This window comes from Chrysemys picta, chromosome 5 (assembly GCF_011386835.1).
Source record: "Chrysemys picta bellii isolate R12L10 chromosome 5, ASM1138683v2, whole genome shotgun sequence".
NCBI lineage: Eukaryota > Metazoa > Chordata > Testudines > Emydidae > Chrysemys > Chrysemys picta.
This window is the reverse complement of record NC_088795.1, coordinates 55,552,626-55,573,691: the sequence shown is the minus strand read 5'-3', so window position 1 is coordinate 55,573,691 and position 21,066 is coordinate 55,552,626. Positions and strand designations below refer to the sequence as shown.

Below are 21,066 nucleotides of genomic sequence, written 5' to 3'. Positions count from 1 at the left end.
GGGAATAAGGGGCTTGCAGTCTGACCCATAATTAGCCACGTTGATTACAATGGGACTGCTTATGTGCTTAAAGTTAAGCACATGCTCAAGTGCTTTACTGGATAGGGGCCTAAGTATGCCAGGAATACAAGGTCAGACACACCCTCTAATTCATCTTGCACTTGTGACCAGTTATTTACATAAGGATTTGTAACTGCTCAATAGAAGTTTACATATTTGAAAGTTTTATGTGTAAGAAATTTAATGAACATTAGCATTTTTGCACTGATTTTCCATGTAACTCTGATACATGAATCTCTTATGAAAATGTACATGTAAAGAATGAGATCCTGCAAAGTAATCTTGGTGGGAGGAGACTCCTAGTTCGTGTTCTGACTTCGGCTGGACTTTACCAATTAGCAAGTGGTAATGATTACTTGAAGGATGAGGCCCTTAAATAGTATCACATACTGTAGAGGTAGCATTTTATGAGACGCCAAATAATCACTGAGACACAGTTGCTTTTCTGTTCTGCATTTTGTTGCTGTTTGGTTTCATCCACTCTCACTTTATCAGTCCAAAACAGGAGCTCACAAGTAAGAGTCTCCAGCACAGTTCACGTGCAATTTTCAGAAATGACGTGAAGGAACATTTCTTGGAACATCTAATCCTACATCACACATTTTTACTGGTAGTTGTTCCTAATGGCATTGAATACTTTTTTGTACCCTTTCCCCCAAGAGATCTTGGAGTCATTGTGGATAGTTCTCTGAAAATATCCACTCAATGTGCAGCGGCAGTCAAAAAAGCGAACAGAATGTTGGGAATAATTAAGAAAGGGATAGATAATAGGACAAAAAATATCATGTTGCCTCTATATAAATCCATGGTATGCCCACATCTTGAATGCTATGTGCAGATGTGGTCGCCCCATCTCAAAAAAGATATATTGGAATTGGAAAAGGTTCAGAAAATGGCAACAAAAATTATTAGAGGTATGGAACGGCTTCTGTATGAGGAGAGATTAATAAGTCTGGGACTTTTCAGCTTGGAAAAAAGACAGCTAAGGGGAGATATGATTGAGGTCTATAAAATTATGACTTGTGTAGCGAAAGTAGATAAGGAAGTGTTTACTACTTCTCATATCACAAGAACTAAGGGTCACCAAATGAAATTAATAGGCAGCAGGTTTAAAACAAATAAAAGGAAGTATTTCTTCACACAATGCAACCTGTGGAACTCCTTGCCAGAGGACGTTGTGAAGGCCAAGATCATAACAGAGTTAAAAAAAGAACCTATTAATTATTTTCATGAAATGCGGAATATTTTGGAAGGGACTGTGGTCCAGTGATTAGCGCAAGGCACTGCAATTGTCTTGTTGTATGATCTTCAGAACATTTTACCTCCTTGGGCCCCAGTTTTCCCATCCTCAAAATGAGGCTAATGATACATATCCATAATTATAAAGTGCTTTGAGATCTATGGATGAACATCACTCGGTAAGTGTTAAATATCATTATATGGTCCTTATAATTTAAGCATTACTAAATAACTACACGGCTCAGAACCTGTTTTTACATGTGATTTTGCCATTCAGTTGGTAGTTTTATAACTCTCATATGCTTTGCACAGTTCACTTTGAAATTCAGTGTATGAAATTGACTTCTGAAAGTTTCATATCCTGCATGATGTGTTAGCCATTTTCAGCAGATAATTTATTACTTGGGCTGCTTCTTATTGGCTGATTAGAACCTCAGGAAGCCACAGGGGCAGAGAGATAGCGAGTTTAGTCTGTTGCCTGTGAGTATAGAATCACACATAGCTTGCTGGTTGGAGGGAACAAAGTGAGGAGTTTTGGTTTGTTTTCTGGGTGTTTTTCTCTGTGGTTAGAAATGAAGATGTGCAAAACTATACTTCCTTGTATTCTATTATTGTCAGGTGAGTGAACATTTTTGTTCTTTTTACTTCTTTTCTTGCCAGTTACAAATCGCTTTTGCTTCAACTTGTCTCCTGATTTTATGTAGACATACCTAGATCCCTATTACATATGAGTTAAATATCAATAACATACTGATGTTTAACTGCTATGTATTAATATATTGTATTACTAGAACTATTGCTGCATATATAAGTAAGTGCACGTCATTTAGATATGAAGCACTTGTCTTCATGTTCCAAGAGCTTTGTCCCCCCCACTAAATTGTAAATCCCAAAGTGCTGTTGATCACAGTAGTGGGAGTTGTAGTCTCTTGCTGTGAAAAAACATGGTCTCTCCCTTTGTGAGCTTTCATGAGTTTTCCAACATCCTTACTACTGGTGTTATTAGGACTTGCTATTTTGGGAGTTTGCAAGGAGTATTTGGTGTGGGGAGGAGGGAGGCAGTGGTCCTGCCGTAAGCCATGTCTAATGAAAGATTTTTAAATGCAATGCTTGAAACGTGATTGTATTTGGTGCAACTGAAAATTAAGTAGCTTTTATCCCCTGAATTTTAATCAAGTTTTTGCCTCCTTGATTTGATAGGGCAAGATCCTTCCATCTGCTGTGTCGGTGCATATGAGGTGGAAAGGGAGCTTACTTTCCACCTCGTCCCTCACCTACAAATGCAGTAGTATTGCAGGAACTCTACTTAGCCCTCTGATAGGTGCTAGGAGGGGAGGGTGTCCGTCTGATGCACCAGACTAACACATGGGAATATGGTCTCCTTTTTAGTGCACATACTGCACTGGAGCACGTGCTAGCTGAGAGTTCATGCTGTTCCTTTTCAAAGGAGTAGGTAGGTGCACCCAATTACACCTCCTTCAGGACTACCCCATGGAATTGTGTTCTGGCTAGCAAGATACTTGTGAAACAAGATGTGTGTGCCAACACTCTTACCCTCCTTTGCAGCATTGACAAAACAATATTTTGCTCTAACTACTGAACAACATAAACAGACTGCAAATGGGTGTAGCATATTCTGAATCTGGAGATCCACAACTGTTATCTGGTATCTCAACTAGGGAGGTAGAGTCCTTGCCTTCCCTTATTGCAATCTCATAGACACACCACTCTGTGAGTTATAAGTGTGATATCTGAGGATCCTGAAATAGCTCAGGAAGAACTTTCTAAATGGGAAGACATCTCAGGCAAGGCAATAGGAGTTGATTAGCATGTACACTAGAGGATGCTATTTTTTTTACTTAATTGTCTATCCAAGAAACTTTGCTGCAACAACCTAGCCCCATAAGCCATTTCAGAATGTATAATTCGTGTGTGGGACTTCACTCACTGCCATAAAGCATGGTTTGTTTTGTTTTTAATATCACGACTTAAATATTTTTAAGATGCATCCACATAATGTTGCAGCAATTTACAAAGTTCCTTCCCTTCCATCACACTGGTATCCATTAAAAAGTCATATTAATGGGTTTGAGGCTTTTTTGTTTTGTTTGTCATGAAAAAAGTTATACAGTACTTATTGACAAAGGAGAACAGTTCTGAATGTAATCGTATGTTTGAAAGTGTAGAAAGATTTGGGGAAAGGGGTATTGTACATTAACCAATGTTTCCTAATTATATTGTACATATACTAACATAATTTTTCTCTATTCCACCAAATGGGTGAGAAATAAACTAAGCTGTCTTCTGTGGCACATGTATATTTCATCAGTCACTTTATCTCAGAAGTTGAGTGCATTAGTTGGAATCACTGCCGTCAGTCAGATTCCCATGTTGGAGTCAATGCTTCTGGTTTGGGAGGGTGACACTAAAATGGAGAAATTGACAAGATTCATGAAAAAAACCAGCACCATAAAAAGATTCTAATGTATTGTCCAATGGGAATTTTTCCTTCTAGAAATCACTTTCATGTTGTTTTCTTGCACATTTTCCCCAGTAGAGGTGAAAAGTATGTTACCTAGCCTTATTAATGGAAATAGCACCTTGGCTACACTCTAGTAGTAATTTTGATGTCAGAATATTGAGAAGTAAACCTAAATGTACCTAAGATTTTATTTTAAAATGTATATTTGTTATTTCATTCTGTAACTGACGGCAGAGTTCTGTTCTGAACTTCTGTCACTGAATGACTTTGTTGCCCTGGACAAGTCATTTAAACTTTCTGTCTGGGCCTGATTATCAACTTCCTTATACCACTGACTCCAATGGAGATTTAAACTTGTGTAAATAAGAGAAAAATCAATCCCTCAACTACTACAGTGATAAGCATGGCACATAGACCTTCTCCATTAATTACACCATCATAAAATGGAGTAATGATATTTGCCCAACTTTTTTAAAGTCTTTGAGTTCTAGCTAATCTACTGTACCTGTCTCAGAGGTTTCTATAGCACTTATGACTACAGTATTTAAGAAACTCACCACATGAAAAGTACTAGATGAATGTAAACTATTATTAATTTGTGAGAAATATTTTGATTACTTACTTAGCTTTAGAAGTGACATGCACCAAAACAGGAATCTGATTGTGGTCCCGGAATTTCCCCAAACATGGCAATACTTGTCAATAGCTCCAATGTTTGCAATGTTTACAATAAAAGTGGAAAAAGATGTAATTTATTCTGTACAAAAAGTGGAAGTGAACTAAGATAACTTGCAGTATCAAGTTGTGATATCATCACAATGATGGCTAGATACCAGCCACTGTTTTGTCTTATTGCTTAATTTTCCATTAGTTTGTAATAATGCACTGCACATATAATTCAGAGATATTGCCATGACTGAAGCATGCTAAAATGTAACAAAGCTCTCCCCAATATTTAAACTCAATGCTATGCCAATATGTGATATACATCAATATATTTTAAATTACATCCAAAAAACTATATTAAAGGAGCATTAAAATTATAATGTCAAGCACTCAAAAATTAGGAAATACCAGAGTTCAGGTTACCTGCGCAACCTTAATTTAATTTAATTACATGATAACATACCCTTTTCCCCCTACCTCATTCAGTGAATGAGAAGTTACTCAATATTTCTTTTCATCGTCTTCATTGAATGTGTGGCCATTATTTAAATGCACTCCATTCAGAGCCTGCACTGAGCACAAAATGAATTTCCATAGGGACTTTTCTGTGGTACTCATCATTATAGTATCAGTGTGAATTTATTTTCACAACACCCCTGTGAGATTAATACCCCTGTTTTACACATGGGGAACTGAGTGATTAAGGCCAAAATTGTCAAGTACCCACTAATTTTGGGTCCCCAGCTTGAGATACCTAGGCCTTGATTTTTCAAAGTACTTAGCATTATATAGCACTTTATACGTTCTAAGCACAGCTCCCATTGACTTCAGCTGTAGTCATAAGTGCTCAGCACTTCTGCAAATCAGACCCCCTGAGTCACATTGGGCACCCAGAAAATGAGGAACACACTATTAGTGACCACCTGTGAAAAAATTAGTTTAAATGACTTCTCCAGCATCACATAGGAAGACAGGGATAGAATCCAATTCTCTAGGGTGGTATTCAGCTTCTTTAGCTATGAGACCATCTTTTCTCTTCTGGTAATCTCCCGCTTCATTCACCTTCCCAATTCTGCAACAAGAGGCCAGGGTCTTACAGACAACAGCTTCATTCACTATACAGCTCTGATTCATCATCTGCTCCCCTCCCAACTCCTTCTCCCTTCCCCTCTCTGCTCCTATCTGACCCCCCCTGGTCCTGACCCTCTACCTCTCGGTGCATATATGCCATTCCAGATCCCTTCCCTCTGCTCCTGTCTACCCTCATCAGCTCCTGACCACCTGCCCCTCTGCTTCTTCCCACCTCTGGCCCCTGCAACCTGCTTTTCAGCCCCCACATCATTCCTCACCCTTCTTCACTATTCCAATCAGGCTCATCTCCTTCTCTTCCACTCTGCTTGCTTACCATCAGGGGAGGCATTAAGGCTGCGCTTTCATTAGGAAAAAAGCTGTGTTCTTAACTTGAGCGCACTAACTTGAGAGATAAAATTCTAGGGAAGACACAAGTTTTTACTGTTTTTACACGTTAACAGGTCGAGTTAAAGACTAGAAGCTCACAACATCAATCTCCTTATGTACTCTTAATCCCTACCAATCAAAATAAAAAATTCTGTCCCAAGCAGTTTTGACCCCCAAAAGGGAGAAGTGTCAATGACTCCATGAAATCTATCGGGGCTTTGTTATGGCTATTGATTTTACGTGGTAGGAACTTAGTTTTTATACTGCTGCCTATTACCATAGTATCTAAGATAAAAAGTTTCCCAGTTTAGAGATGGGGATCTGAGGCCCAGAGGTCCAGATCAAAGGTATTTAGGCACTGATCTGCCGCTTTAGGTGCCTAAGTCATGCTGGCACCATAGCATATAGCTGGGTCTAGCGGTGCTGGGGCACAATGCTTCTTGGAGACAGTAAGGCAGATGGGCTCCAGCTACAGCCTTCAAAAGGGGCCAGCCTGTGCTTCTGCCTATATCAATGCAGATCTGCTGGTTGTGGCAGAAGGTGGAGGAAGACATTACATAAGAACATAAGAATGGCCATACTGGTTCAGACCAAAGGTCCATCTAGCCCAGTATCCTGTCTGCCGACAGTGGCCAATGCCAGGTGCCCCAGAGGGCATGAACCTAACAGGTAATGATCAAGTGATCTCTCTCCTGCCATCCATCTCCACCCTCTGACAAACAGAGGCTAGGGACACCATTCCTTACCCATCATGGCTAATAGTCATTAATGGACTTAACCTCCATGAATTTATCCAGTTCTCTTTTAAATAAGAGAGTTTAACCAAATACGTTTTTTTCATGTTTATAAGTAAAATACATGGCGACAGTTGAAGATCATCAATGACAAAACTCCTGTTGACTTTACTAGGGGCAGGATTTCACCCCAGGTAGACATTTAACTATTTCAAACATAGATTGATTTAATTTTTCATGCAGTGATGTGAGGTGAATCTTTCTCATCGCATTACTCACTATAGATAACATTGTATTTGATGTACATTATATATGCATTGTTTTACTTGTCTTCCTATACAATATCTTTTATATTTGACTGCCATTTCAATAACAAAATATAATAACTTACCACGACATTCTTTTTCTACTTCTTTTCCCTCATTATGTTTTTTGTTCTCTCTCTGGCTCTCTATTTCAATGTAGTCCAATGTTTGTTTTCCCTCTGGTTAACTTTTCCTTCCTTCTACTTACGTAAATTTCTCTCTTCTTTCATCCCTTTTCTGTTCTTCATAAAGAGGAATCCCCTTGTGCATACACTGAATGAGGCAGGGGGTCTTGTGGAAATAGTAATGTGTGATTACAGTGTGTATCATGCTGCTTACACACAAGGAAGATGAATTCAAGTTAGACAGGCAACCTGACTTCTGGTATTTCCTAACTTTTACAAGCTTGACTTTGCACCTTTAACATTCTTTTAACATAGATTTTTGTATGTAGTTTCCTGTACTCTTAAAAGCCCAAACAAACAAACAAACAACAATAACAAAACTATCATGTGGAACAATACTGACCCTCCTATTTGTCATTAGCAGGGTTGTAACCTTTAGGCCACAGCATAGAACTCTAACATATGAACTAATGGAATAACTGGTAGCAGTAATAGGTTGTTATCTTCTATGTGAACCAGCCACTAGATGGGATCAGACACGCACTTTGCCAGTCGTTTTTACAGCTATTTGTTAGACAGCAATGGAATGATGACGTAAGGAAATCCTGGGTTCTAGTCAGAGGTTTATAACTCAGCCAGATTTAGGCAGATTTTCATAGGAAGGGCAAAAGGCACAACCCCAAAACCAGTGTGAATCTATTCCAAATATCAAGTCCTTGCACCAAAGAATGGAGGTGCTAGCCCATCTAGGAGAAAAGGATGTAAGAATATTTTTCACAGGGGTAAATTGTTGTTTAAATGGGTAAACCAATTTAGCTGAAACTTTCCAAAAAACTCAGCCTTAATCATTAAAGTTTGGCAAAGTTATAAGCAGCTGAAACCAGAGTCTTATAAGGAAAGTGTCAGATAAAGTTAATAAAAGGCAGTGCTACCAGCCCCACCAGTGATAAATAATTTTTTTCTTTTAATATTATGTATCCACAAGATTTAGTGGTCATGATGGCAGCGGAGGAGACGATTGTCCCAGACGTGACGGTGAATACGGTGGCGCCCGTCACGGTGGTGACCGTCCCAAACACGATGGGGGAGACGGTGGCGCCCGTCACGGTGGTGACTGTCCCAGATACGCCAGGGAAGACAGTGGCGCCCGTCACGGAGGCTACCATCACAGAGGCGACCCTCGCAGACACACCGGAGAAGACGATGGCGCCTGTCACAGAGACGACCATTCCAGACAAGATGGGGGAGACGGTGGCGCCTGTCACAGTGGTGACCATCCCAAACACGATGGGGGAGACGGTGGCGCCCGTCACGGTGGTGACCGTCCCAAACACGATGGGGGAGACGGTGGCGCCTGTCATAAAGGTGACCGTCCCAGATACGCCAGGGAAGACAGTGGCGCCCGTCACGGAGGCTACCATCACAGAGGCGACCCTCGCAGACACACCGGAGAAGACGATGGCGCCTGTCACAGAGACGACCATTCCAGACAAGATGGGGGAGACGGTGGCGCCCGTCACGGTGGTGACCGTCCCAAACACGATGGGGGAGACGGTGGCGCCCGTCACGGTGGTGACCGTCCCAAACACGATGGGGGAGACGGTGGCGCCTGTCACAGTGGTGACCATCCCAAACACGATGGGGGAGACGGTGGCGCCTGTCACAGTGGTGACCGTCCCAAACACGATGGGGGAGACGGTGGCGCCTGTCATAAAGGTGACCGTCCCAGACACGCTGGGGAAGACGGTGGCGCCCGTCACGGAGGCTACCATCACAGAGGCGACCCTCGCAGACACACCGGGGAAGACGGTGGCGCCTGTCACAGAGGCGACCGTCCTAGGCATGACGATGACCATAGTGCTTGGACATAAAAAAATCTCAACTTCAGGGCTGCCATCAGTAAAAAGCTTCTCAAGTTCTACAATGAAAATAAGTAGAGAATCAACGTTCTTTTTCAAGTCTACTGCTAAACAACTAACTTTGGAGGACAAGAAGTTAGTCAGATCAACCTCTACCAACCTGACTTTTGGGCCAGGTCTGTTTTTTTAATTCATTATTTCCTTACAATGTTGAATCCGTTCTCCCCTCATTGTGCATATACTAGTCCTGTTACGGCACTATTTTCTGCTCTCCTTGCCACTCCTCCAGTGATGGACTCTTGCAGATTTCCCCCTCAAAGCAGATTTCTCCCTCAAAGTCACATTGCTTAGACAGAATTTTCTTTGCCCATTCATCCTTGCTAGTGCAATGGAGATGGTACAAGGCTCCTTTTCTTAACTGCTGTTAAGACCTGCTGCTTAAATCACCATCCAAGAAGGTGCCATGGAGTTAAAATGCCTGCACTTCAGTTTTAGAGATTCAGCAAAGATCTTGCTATCCCCAGTTTCAGAAAATGCAGGGCTCAGTCCAGGTTTAAGCTAAGCAGTCCTTTGCGGCCTGATGCAGCTGCTGTTATATCAAGGTAATTTTGGCCAGAGTGTACTTGCTGGCCAAAGAGCTAATAATGCCTCAGTGATTTGATTTAAGGAAGTAACTGCAGTATTATAAACCTCATTGAGACTGAATTAACATTACTGGTTAAATTATTTTAACATTGTTGGACTAAATTTTTCAAATATTAATATTTTGATTACAACCCCCTGAAAATTTCAGACAAATTTTTATTGACTCTTTTGGAGGGAGTTGGGGGGGTTGACCAGCCATAGACTAGTATGACATTTTTCTATTTCTAAAAAAACCCACCAAAAAAAACAAAATTTAAACATTAAAGAAGTAGAATTTTTAATTGCTCATTTTCAGTGGCTTTTCAATCAGTCCTATTTTTAAAATTGTTTTAATTCTCTAATTTTAGAATAGTTAGGGAAAAATACCCCCATCCTGCCAGCATGCAGGAGGAAAAAGCCAGGTACATGGATGGGCGGGGTAGGGGGAGGTATGCGAGAGAGAGGGAGAACTATAAATGGTATTCCCATTCCATGTGTATGTTCAAGAGTTCAAAACTTTTTGCCATTTTGAATCAGGATGAAAAGTTGAAATCTTAAAAATGTTATGAACCAAAAATTTGATTCTTTTTTCCAGTTAAAGTCAAAATGTTACATTTTGCTCTTTTTTTTACCTCTTTAAAACTCTAATTATCTTACATTTCAAAATAAACATTTTGAAGCTGGAAGACAAGAAATTTTCATTTCATGAAACATTTTGACAATTTTGATTTTTTTTTCTGTCTCCATTTTTTGGAGTAGGGAAATTTGTTGAAACAGACCCTGTTTTGCAAACAGTTTCTGTTCCAGCATTTCAGGAATTCTTCAACAACAAAAATTTGTCTAAAAATTCCCAACCAGCTCTAGTGTGTGTGCATTCTCTCTTTCTCCCTTATCACAACCCGAGGAAGCAAATATGACGGAAATATGAACAAGTATAACCTAGGCACAGACATCTACCTTAGTGTACAGATAGCCTAAAGCAATATTTCTGAGCGTTGTGAACTGCCTCTTTCATCTCTTCGGTGGGTTAGCTCAGATGCTCAGTATTGATAATTTAAATACTAAGCTTTTAACTTGTTTTGTCACCAAACAAAGAGAGGGACAAGGACTGCTCAGCCTAATGTGAGGGACGTGTCTGTTTGGTGCCATGAATGGGTGTCACTGGAGGTATTACCAGCATTTGTCTCCAAATTTATCCATGGAGCCAAAAGGCCAGAAGTGGAGTGGATTCCAAACAGAATCCCACACCTCACTGAAGAGAGCCAATCCTGCAGAGCTAGCAGAATGTTCACACCTCACCAAGGAGAAGCCAGTTCTACAGGTCTAGCGGGGCATCCAAGCCTGTCCCTAATCAGACTGACTCCCAAAGCATACTTGGTCTGCTTTCATGGTGGATGTGAGGCCAGGCAGCTTTCTGGCAGTTTCTCCTCCCTCTATGCAGATTCAGGCAGACATCACTGTGTTGATTATATTCTGGTCACATGTTCAAGCTTCTCTGTGCAACCATCAATTTTAAAAATGAAAATGTAGAATCTAAGCCAACACAGGAATTTAGTAATGAGCCCTCAGCCTGTGCCTCTTGTGTCTAGCCCTTCATCTGGCTCACAGAAGGCAGGAGATAGCAGCAGAAGCAGCAGTGTCGAACTGTCAGGGTAGGTGAGGGGCTAATGGAGGAGACACAGGAGCTATGGAAAGCAGCTGGATCTATTTGTGAGGAATAGATGGGTTACTGAGAGGAACTAAGGAGAGAAAGCAGGAGCTGTGGAGAGGGAGCAGGAATGATGGGGAGCAGAAACCACTGGGGACAGGAGATAGGAAGTGAGCTAAGAGGGGACATGAGCTAAGGGAGGAGTAGGAGTTTCTGTGTGGGAAATGATCTAGTGGGAGACCAGAATAGGGGGGAATGGGGCTAATGTCATTGTGCAGTTACGCTGCCAGGTTCACTCCAATAACCCACAGACTCCATCCTGCCCATGAACTGTGATCACTTGGTTATCCTTGGCTCTCCACAAAGCTGCTTCTGAGGTCCTCCCCCATCTTCTGAGTGATGTAAGAAATAAAGTCCTGCCTCCCCAAACCTGTTCCTGCTGCTTTAGCAGGGCCGGCTCCAAGTTTTTTGCTGCCCCAAACAAAAAAATTTTCACACACCCTCCGGCCCCGCCCCAACTCTGCCCCTTCCCTGCCCCATTCCAACCCCTTCCCCAAATCCCCGGCCCCGCCTCCTCCCCGTGGCGTGCTGCATTTCCCCTCCTACCCCTCCCTCCCAGGCTTGCCTGGGAGGGAGGGGGGAGAAGCGGAGCGGTGATGCGCTCAGGGAGGAGGTGGAGGTGGAGCGGAGGTGAGCTGGGGGGGGAAGCGGTTACTGCCTCCCCCCAGGGTTACTTCCTGCGGCCCTCCCCACACCCCCTACCGCCGCAGCTCACCTCCACTCCGCCTGCTCCCCTGAGCATGCTGCTGCCGCTCCACTTCTCCCCCCTCCCTCCCACGCTTGCCGCAAAACAGCTGATTTTGCAGCGGCGCGCTCAGGCGAGGAGGTGGAGCAGAGGTGAGCTGGGGGGGGAGTTGGTTCCTCTGCCCCCCCTGGGTTACTTCCTGCGGCCCTCCCCGCGCTCCCCACCGCCGCAGCTCACCTCCACTCAGGGCCGGCTCCCGGCTTTTTGCACCCCAAGCAAAAAAACAAACAAACAAAAAAAAGGGGGCCGGAGTGCCGCCCCTTGGAAAGTGCCACCCCAAGCACATGCTTGGAGCGCTGATGCCTAGAGACGGCCCTGTGCTTTAGGGGTAACCTTGTAAGGGGAATCTGGTGTCAAACCAATGCCTTTCACAAGCACTAATGCCACAATTTTTATTGAAGTTTTACATAAAACAATTTACATAAAATCACAGAGCTTCACAACACTTGAGAGCTATGCTCTTGTCATGGCATGGCCACAAGGCCAGAGTTTGATGTTTTTTTATGGTGTATTATTCTCCTCCAACAGCTGTTAGAGCTATTCTGCTTGCCCTGCAGATGGCTGCTGGATTTCCTTCCCCTATGCCAGTTGTCTGCTCTGTGCTTCTCACTGCAACACACACCTGAGCCAGAGAGTGGAGTAACCAGAAGAAAGTCAGGAAGGAGAAGTGACATCAGGCTGCACCCTCATGGTCCTCTCCAACTCAACCCACACTGTCAGGATCCACCTTACCTCATTAGTAACAGATTGTTATTAATAGTTATTTGTATTACAGTGGAGCTTAAGGCTACTGTCAGGATTGGGGCCTCATTGCACTAAGTGCTGTATGAACATGTAAGAAGAAACAGTTCCTGCCCCAAAGAGCTTACAGTCTAGACAAAAGAGAGATGTAGGGAGGGGGAAATGGGATGCAGCATACAAGCAAAATGGTCAGAGTGAATATAAGCATGCAGTAATTAATAGCTGGAAGGAAAATTACTAACTGTGACAAATAAGAAGTTGCATATTATTATTTGTTTCTGGTAGTGCCCACATCATGCTAGATGCTGTATGAGCGCAAAAGAAGGCTAGGCCCCTGCCTCCAAAAAGCCTATTTCCCCCTCCAAATTAAATTTGTTGGTTTTTTTTTGTTTTTTTTCCCATAGATAAAGAACAGCAAACATCTGAACTAGGTATGTCAACAACTTTAATATGTATATCTCCACTTTCCAATGGGCCACCCCTTTCTTTCTCATTGCTGGGTTTATTTTACCATTGCTAGTTTTGAAGACCAGATATTATATTGCATGCCCACAATGGCCTGAAAAGAACTGCATCTATAAAGGAAATTTTAAAGGACTTTTTAAGCGCAAACCTTAATATTATTGTTGTATATTCATCTGACTAATAATAATGCATTGTGCTATTAGTAGTTAGTATCCACTGAAGTACTATTGATTTATTTTTATTTTAATAATAACTTCAATATCTTTCAGAGTGGAAATAAATGTGTTAGTCTCTAAGGTGCCACAATGACTCCTCATTGTTTTTTCAATATCTTTTTTTCTCACTAAGTACCTTAATTCCAATGATAATGTTACTCCTTGTAAACCAAGACTGGGGTTAAGAATGGGAGAGTGTGGTGAGTGGCTAGGAGAGACAAAACAAAGGAAAACTTTACAATTACTTTACAAACGTACTTTTTGGTTTTGTGACTAGCAATAGTTATTAGTGTGTTTTCCCCCCGCTATATGATGTTTTTTCATTTAACTCCTTAAAGAGAACTTTTTGCTGAGGTTTTACGGTACTCAGATGCCTTAAGCAAAGGTTCTTGAGTTTTTTTCATAGTGTGGACCACCTTTTAACAAAGGAATTGTTTCATGGAACCTCTCCCCCCCACAATTACATAACATCTCTGTGGCTACTACAGCAGTTGCTGATACAGAAATAAACAAGGGTTTTACATATTGTAGTTGTCTTATCAGGCTGAAGTGAGGAAGAGGAGCCAACAATATGTGACTAGCCAGCTCCCTGTGGTCCAACAGCTGGGAATCTCTGCCTTGTATTGTAAACCTTCTGTAAATGGTTACATTCAGGAATTTATTGATTTGGCTAGACTTCTTGTTGAAAAGACAAACACTCAGTCAAAATTATACCATTTCATTACATGACCTGAATTTTTGGCTTTTAAAGACACATCTATTGTGATGGATTTTGGGGGGTCAGATCACATGAGGTGGTACTAAGCACCCTCAACTCCCAGCATTTCACAAGAGGGATAAATACCAGGGAGGGAGAGGAGTTATTTAAGTTAAGGGCCAATGTTGACACAAAAATAAATGGATATAAACTGGCCATCAACAAGTTTAGGTTTGATATTAGATGAAGGTTTCTAACTATCAGAGGAGTGAAGTTCTGGAACAGCCTTCCAAGGGGAGCACTGGGGGCAAAAAACCTAACTGGCTTCAAGACTGAGTTTGATAAATTTGTAGAGGGTTCCAGTGATAAGACTGCCTACACTGGCATGTAGCCTATCTGTGACTGCTAGCAGCAAATAGCCCCAACGCCTGATGACGAGGCACTACATTGGGAGGGCTCTGAGTTACTTCAGAGAATTCTTTCCTAGGTGTCTGGCCGCTGGGTCTTGCCAAAATGCTCAGGGTCCAACTGACCAGCATATCTGGGGTCCGGAAGAAATTTTTCCTTAGGTCAGATTGGCAGAAATCCTGTTTTGTTTTAGCAAAAACAACAAGGAGCCCTTGTGGCACCTTATAGACTAACATATTTATTTGGACATAAGCTTTCGTGAGCTAGAACCCACTTCATCAGATGCATGGAGTGGAAAATACAGTAGCAGGTATAAATACTGAAATAGCCTGTTCTTATTTGACTAACAGCCCAAGAAGTTCAGATAATCATAGTACTAACACCTGAATACAGGCTGCTTATCTGAACCAAATCCAAAGGTAAAATTTTCAAGCTTCCCGTATCACTGTGATACCTTACTGCTCAAGGAATTAATCATAGACTCACAGACTTTAAGGCCAGAAGGGACCATTATGATCATCTAGTCTGACACACTGCACATTGCAGGCCACAGAACCTCATCCACCCACTCCTGTAATAAACCCCTAACCTCTGACTGAGTTATTGAAGTCCTCAAATCATGATTTAAAGATTTAAAGTTACAGAGACTCCATCATTTACACTAGTTTAAATCTGCAAGTGGTCCATGCCCATGCTGCAGAAGATGGCAAAAACAACAAAACCCAAGTTTTTGAATCAAATCATTTGTATTCCAAACATTTTCCAAGGCAGGTCAAAAAGTTTGGAGCTCTGTGAGTGTCTTCATATAAAACATAGACCTATTGTTTGGGAAAATGTTTCTAAACTTAGTGCTGTCCTTCATGAAGTTCAACAGACACTTAGAGGAGATTAGGGGTTAGTTGTCCTAAGCTGATTTGCTACTTTCTGTGCTCATCAAGATTTTTTTTTTAATTTTGCACTTTCATTTTTGAAGATTGAGATTTCACTGTATTATATAAGTGTTCTCTCTTGTGTCATTATATCCTGCCAAAGGATGTATTTGTTTGTTCCCTTTCTTGATGATTCACAGTAACTGATGCTATGTGTTTGCTTATTCAGAGATAGGACTCAGCATTTTCTTTGGGATACTCCTTATTATTGTCATCATTGTTTGTTGCTGTAGGTGGAAAAAGTCAAGAGTAAGTGTAAACTTTTTTATATTTATTATTCTTATAGTTTTGTTATTATATTATTCTTATTTTTTAATTTCTTCAGTGATCTCTCAGATTTGCAGTGATCGTTTAATGGGGTTTCACCCACTGCTTGATCTCCCTGTGAGAGTCTGCCAGTGGATGACATCCTTAATCCTTTTAGGATATACATATTTTCCTGATACCTTGATTATACTCCAGTCCTGGCCAATGCCAGCCTCTTCTGGAGTAATGCTGGTCCCCAGTTTGCAATGCTATCCCTTTCTGAGATACTTTTCTGTCACCAGGGGGTTCTGCACCAGCAAAGGACAGTCCATCTGAAAATGTCACTGACCCTAAGTGAACATAGCCTATCCAGTTTCGATTGTGCTCTATAATTGACTGAGGACTATAGGCAAGACGCATGGAAAGTTAATAATATGTTGGCACATTAATATTTCAAGCCATTTATCTGTAACCTTAATATTAAAAAATAAATTAATGCTTACTGAAATGTTAAAGCGTGAACAATTTTAACATGCAATGATATGACTGAAACTGATCAGTATGAGGAAAATAGATTGCAGAGATTAAAAATAAGACCAACAGATCTTTTATTATTATTTATTATAATAATATTTCCATTTGGTTTCTACAGCTTGAATGTGTACAGCAGTGATGTTAACATATTTCTATTTTCTGTATAGAAAAGCTCATTTGACTTGAACTCAATAGAAGCAACTATTCCCTTAAATACCATTGAAACAAAAGAACCAAGCTCAGGTAGAGTATCCTTGGTTTTGTTCTGTTCTTTTAAATGGCCACTAAAATGGAGGGTTTAGGAGAGTACTCTTTATGATTGGGCATATACAATCTACTTGCGGCTTTACTCTCACTCTGTGAGCCTACATACTAGAGCTGTGTGCTTCACAGGAATCCATGCCAACATTTTCTTCAGTTTCAACCAATATAGTTTCACACTCCAAAAGTATCATTTTGAAAAAAAACCCTCAATCTCCAAACAAGACTCAATCAAAGCCATTTGCTACAGCGTTAGAACCATGCAATACCATGACCTGTGGGACTCAGCTTCACTTCTGAACCCTGGTTTATGGTCCTTATTTTTTATTTGACTATATTATACACTACAGTGGGGTGTGTTAACCATTTTATTCTTAATTCATGTGAATTTTTACTGTTTCCTGTTTTTCTTTGTATCATTTTCAGATGGGGAGAAGAAATGAAAGCACTCTCACTTAATAGCCATTCAAGAAGATCTCACAAAAGGAACTAATATGGCTGAATCACCAGAGAAATTAAAATGGATTGAAATTCAAAGAGATCCACTGGCACTCTCAATAGTGTAAACTTCTTTTTAAATGGCACATTTTGGAGTGTTCTTGAATCTAGTCATAGTAATAAGCAGATATTCATTGGTGCTGGCTGCTACAAATCTTTATTCATTGCCTGTTACTTTTTGGTTGTGGAAAAAAGCTCGCCTTACTTTAATATAGTTATCTATGGGCCACATTCCACCATTTAGGCACAAATCTGCATCAGCATATGAGGAACTGGGGGAGGCATAATCCCTCTCCCAGCTCTCCAGCATTCAGAAGAAACATGCCATGGCCCTTCCTCTTCCTGCCCCAGCCTGCTTCCTTTAGAGGATTTGTGGCCTTTAGGGTGCACAGCAGGAAGGAGTCACGGAGGCAGGCAGTCTTTGTGCTTCCCTGAGTATAGGGACTGGGGTCTTTCCGGGCCCTTATGTGGAGCTCCTAAGAAGTGAGGGGAAAACTATTTATGCCTCCTGCTCCCACCAATTCATCCGTCCAAAAGCCTGTGAAAATCTAGCCCTTAATTCTTTGTACATAGCTTGTTTTATAATAAATGACCTAAGTAAAAGTGAGTCTCAGCACAGTGTATTTCTATTAAATGCAAAAATGTTACTGATGCACTGTTAAGATTGAAATGTTATGCTCACTAAAATCAGAAAATGTAGAGTTAAGGGACCAGAGCCTCAGCTGGTGCAAACTGACAGCTTCCTTGGCTTCCTTGGAGCCATATTGATTGACACCAACTGAAGATCTGGTCCCAGGTTTCCAGAGACACTTTTGCACAGTAGGGTTTTTTATCATCTAATCATAACACGTATATATGCAATAACACAAAATGTTGTATTTGTTCATAGAGTGTTATAAAAGAATGTGTAGTTTTAACATGGAAGCCTACAATCCTGTATACCATGTTTACAGTTTTACAAACACAATGTAAGAACACAATGCAGCTTATTTCCTTGGTATGAAGTTATTTGCTAAATAGTGTTATTTCAATCAGGGTTGTATGATCCTAGACAGAATAACCCTTTTCAAATATATGGGCCTGTCTGCTTCTCCTCTCACACCTGTATAAATCAAGAATTTCTCCACCGGAGCTAATGAAGATTCACGTGTGCAAAAACTAGTATAAATGCATAATCAGGCCCCTAAATGTGCAAGCTTTAAATTGGAAACTCTTTAGAGTAGAATTGTGGTTTTCTTTTATCTCATTCAGCCCCTGTGCTTAAAAATAGCAATAATCAATAAAAAGGTGACAGTTAAGGTTGGGAATCTTGCATTTCCTGAATTTCATAGTACAATCTAAGGGCCTTGTTCCACTACCCTACTCTGAGTGGGTAGCACTTATTTACTTACTGATGTCAATGGAACGACTCATGTGAGTAAGTACTATGCAATGTGAGTGCAGAATCCAGCACTTAGTAGTCGCATACTTTAGTCTCAGTATACTATGTAAAGTTGGCATATTAATAAAGTGGCAAGGTGAGGCAGCATGACCCAATGGGTATGGTACTAACCCAGCATTTGGGAGAGCTGGATTCAATTCCCTGTTCTACTACAGACTTCCTGGGTGGCCTATAGTCAAGCTAGTTAGCCTCTCTAGGCCTCAGTTCCCCTTATATAAAACAGGAATAATAGCAATTCCTTATCTCACAAGGATGTTGTGAGGATAAATACATTAAAGATTGAGGTGCTCATGTAACAGGTGCTTTTACAAGTACCCTACCCAGAAAATCTAATAGGTTTTGGCGTGTTTCCAAATCTGTTCAGGCATGATATCTTCCTTCTTAATAATAATATGGACTTGAGTTATATCAGCCTTCAACCAGTAATCGACATTCTATGAGGATGCAAAATCTAAAGCATGAGGGGAAGAGAAGATGAAACCTAATTCAGCACCATTGAGGGCAAAGGGAATTTTACTATTGACTTCAGTGGATCAGGATAAGACTGATAACACAGTCGGGTAATTGAAAATGTAGGCCACTTTTTTTCCTATGTGCTTAACGAATGGGAACTAAAATCTTCCTTTTGTGTAAACATGATCTGAGTTAAGGATGAGCTCATTACAAGAATTCTGTTTCACGCCAGTCTTACTAAGAATTGCAATTATAATTACATTTTCATTTCCACAAAAAGAATAATAAACTCTGAATTTTGGAAGAGCAATCTATCATTTTGTTTTGCTTGATATAGACATAGTCTGCAGATTTCAGGGTATTTTGTTAAAGAAATGTCATAGTTAATTTGGATTAATTGAAAGTTAAGCATATGCTTAAGTGCTTTACTAGATTTTATTGCCCTGTATTGTCCTATAGAGCTGGTGGAACGTTGCAGAAGCAGCTCACAGAATATTCCAATTCAAGGCAATGGGATTACTCTATATAAATTAAGCATATGCATCAGTGAACATGGATTTAGTGGTGTACTGTGCTTTGGCTGCACTGTCAAAAAAGTACAATGCACTTTCCCTGTACCTTTGAATCAGAGTAGAAATCTATGATAGGCCTTTCTCAGCAATATCAAGGAATATTTTCATTACCGCCTTACAGTCAATGGACAAATACTGCACATTTATGTTTGTTTTTTATTCTAATCAAAATCTCACTATACTTTATGCTGCATTTGAAAGAAAATACTAGACAGTGCTGTAGTTTGCTAATAATCTGTATAAGTATAGTTCAAATCCGCATTCTGAAAAAAGCCTTGGGGCCAAAGATTCTATGTCAGGTACTGACTATGGTCCAGATGTCTATTCATGCATATTAGCTAACAGGGCCGGCTCCAGGCACCAGCTCAGCAAGCAAGGGTTGGGGCGGCCAAAGGGAAGGGGCGGCACGTTGGGCTCTTCGGCGGCAGGTCCCTTGGTCCCTCTCGGAGGGAAGGATCTGCCGCCGAATTGCCGCCGAAGAAGAAAGCTGCATGGTGGAGCTGCCGCCGATCGCAATCGTGGCTTTTTTTTTTTTTCCCCGCCGCTTGGGGCGGCCAAAACCCTGGAGCCGGCCCTGTTAGCTAATATTACTAATCACATATGTCTGTTAACAAAAGTGAAGAAATGTTTTTAAAACTTCTTTTTGCTGGTGCCAATATGACTTAAGGAATGAAAATGTATCCAAGAAGGTAGTGCAAGAAATATATATACTACATAAGTAATAATGTTGGGGATTTTACATTTGTGATTATATTTCACATGATTTAAAAATTGCACTATACTCAGCTATGATGCTATGGAAATTATAAATAATAATTTAAAATAGCTGTATTAAAGCACTCCTCTATATTAGTTTAAAATGCCTTTGGGGGAGAAGAAGCTAAAACAATTATACATCTTACAGTGATATCACTATAAATGCCTTCTAACAGAAGTTGATGTCAATAGAAGTACTATGCATTGTGGTATGCATTGTGGTATGCATTGTGGTACTTCCATTGACAGGCTAAGAAGATCGGTGGGTCCTTTGGACACATTGATAATGTCAGGGAATCACAACATTGTTATGGGGTGAAATCCTGGCCCCATTGAAATCAATAGACTTTTGCCATTGGCTCCAATGGGGCCAGAATGCCACCCTTGCTCCACTTTGCGATATCTGTGTACAGCAAAATTCTTTGGCATGACTGCCCTCATATAACTGGCTTCACTAAAGTTGAGGTGGCGTGGAGTGCAACAAAGACACATCAAAAGGTAGACAAAAGAAAATAACAGGGACTGACTCTTGATAAAGTATGTGGTCGGATCAGACAATGGACTGGTACATAGCCATCATTTTATTTTAAATACACAGTGTACTTCTCTTTGTGTAGGAGTATATCATAGTACATGGTACTGTGCTTTGAGGGAGCAATGCTTTTTTATGCAAAGTCATCCTCCAGTCTGTTAACGTTCACTTTATCAGGTTCACTTCTCTTTTCCTTTCCCTTCATGCCCTCTTGAACATGCCAGCTGCAGACTCACCACTGCCCAACTGTCAAAAGCAGCCTAACACTATGGAAAAAAAGGAGTCTTGTGGATGGGAAGTAGTGAGGAGTGGG

General features: G+C 40.9%; 1 protein-coding gene across 6 annotated transcripts; it reads left to right on the top strand.

The window, feature by feature from the left end:
• The first annotated feature begins 1,121 nt into the window (after positions 1-1,121).
• On the top strand, positions 1,122-19,203 carry LOC101946261 (mucin-2-like). Of its 6 annotated transcripts, XM_065597764.1 has the most exons (8): positions 1,768-1,917; positions 2,500-2,752; positions 8,055-8,386; positions 8,435-9,104; positions 13,151-13,177; positions 15,630-15,709; positions 16,408-16,483; positions 16,928-19,203. In XM_065597764.1, exons 2-8 carry the CDS (start codon positions 2,728-2,730, stop codon positions 16,942-16,944), a joined length of 1,227 nt encoding a protein of 408 aa, XP_065453836.1. In that variant the 5' UTR covers positions 1,768-1,917; positions 2,500-2,727; the 3' UTR covers positions 16,945-19,203. The 6 variants fall into 6 exon arrangements, with proteins under 6 accessions (XP_065453837.1, XP_008164340.3, XP_065453835.1 ...); XM_065597765.1 differs by lacking the exons at positions 1,768-1,917; positions 2,500-2,752 and adding an exon at positions 1,122-1,478; XM_065597763.1 differs by lacking the exon at positions 2,500-2,752 and having other exon boundaries at positions 1,630-1,917.
• Positions 19,204-21,066: the final 1,863 nt, after the last annotated feature.

Coding starts and splice junctions, on each gene's coding strand:
- LOC101946261 (XM_008166117.4), top strand. CDS start 1,872: ATGAAGATGTGCAAAACTATACTTCCTTGTATTCTATTATTGTCAG. Junction 9,105..13,150: donor CAACCTGACTTTTGGGCCAG/GTCTGTTTTTTT, acceptor TTTTTCCCATAG/ATAAAGAACAGCAAACATCT. Junction 13,178..15,629: donor ACAGCAAACATCTGAACTAG/GTATGTCAACAA, acceptor TTGCTTATTCAG/AGATAGGACTCAGCATTTTC.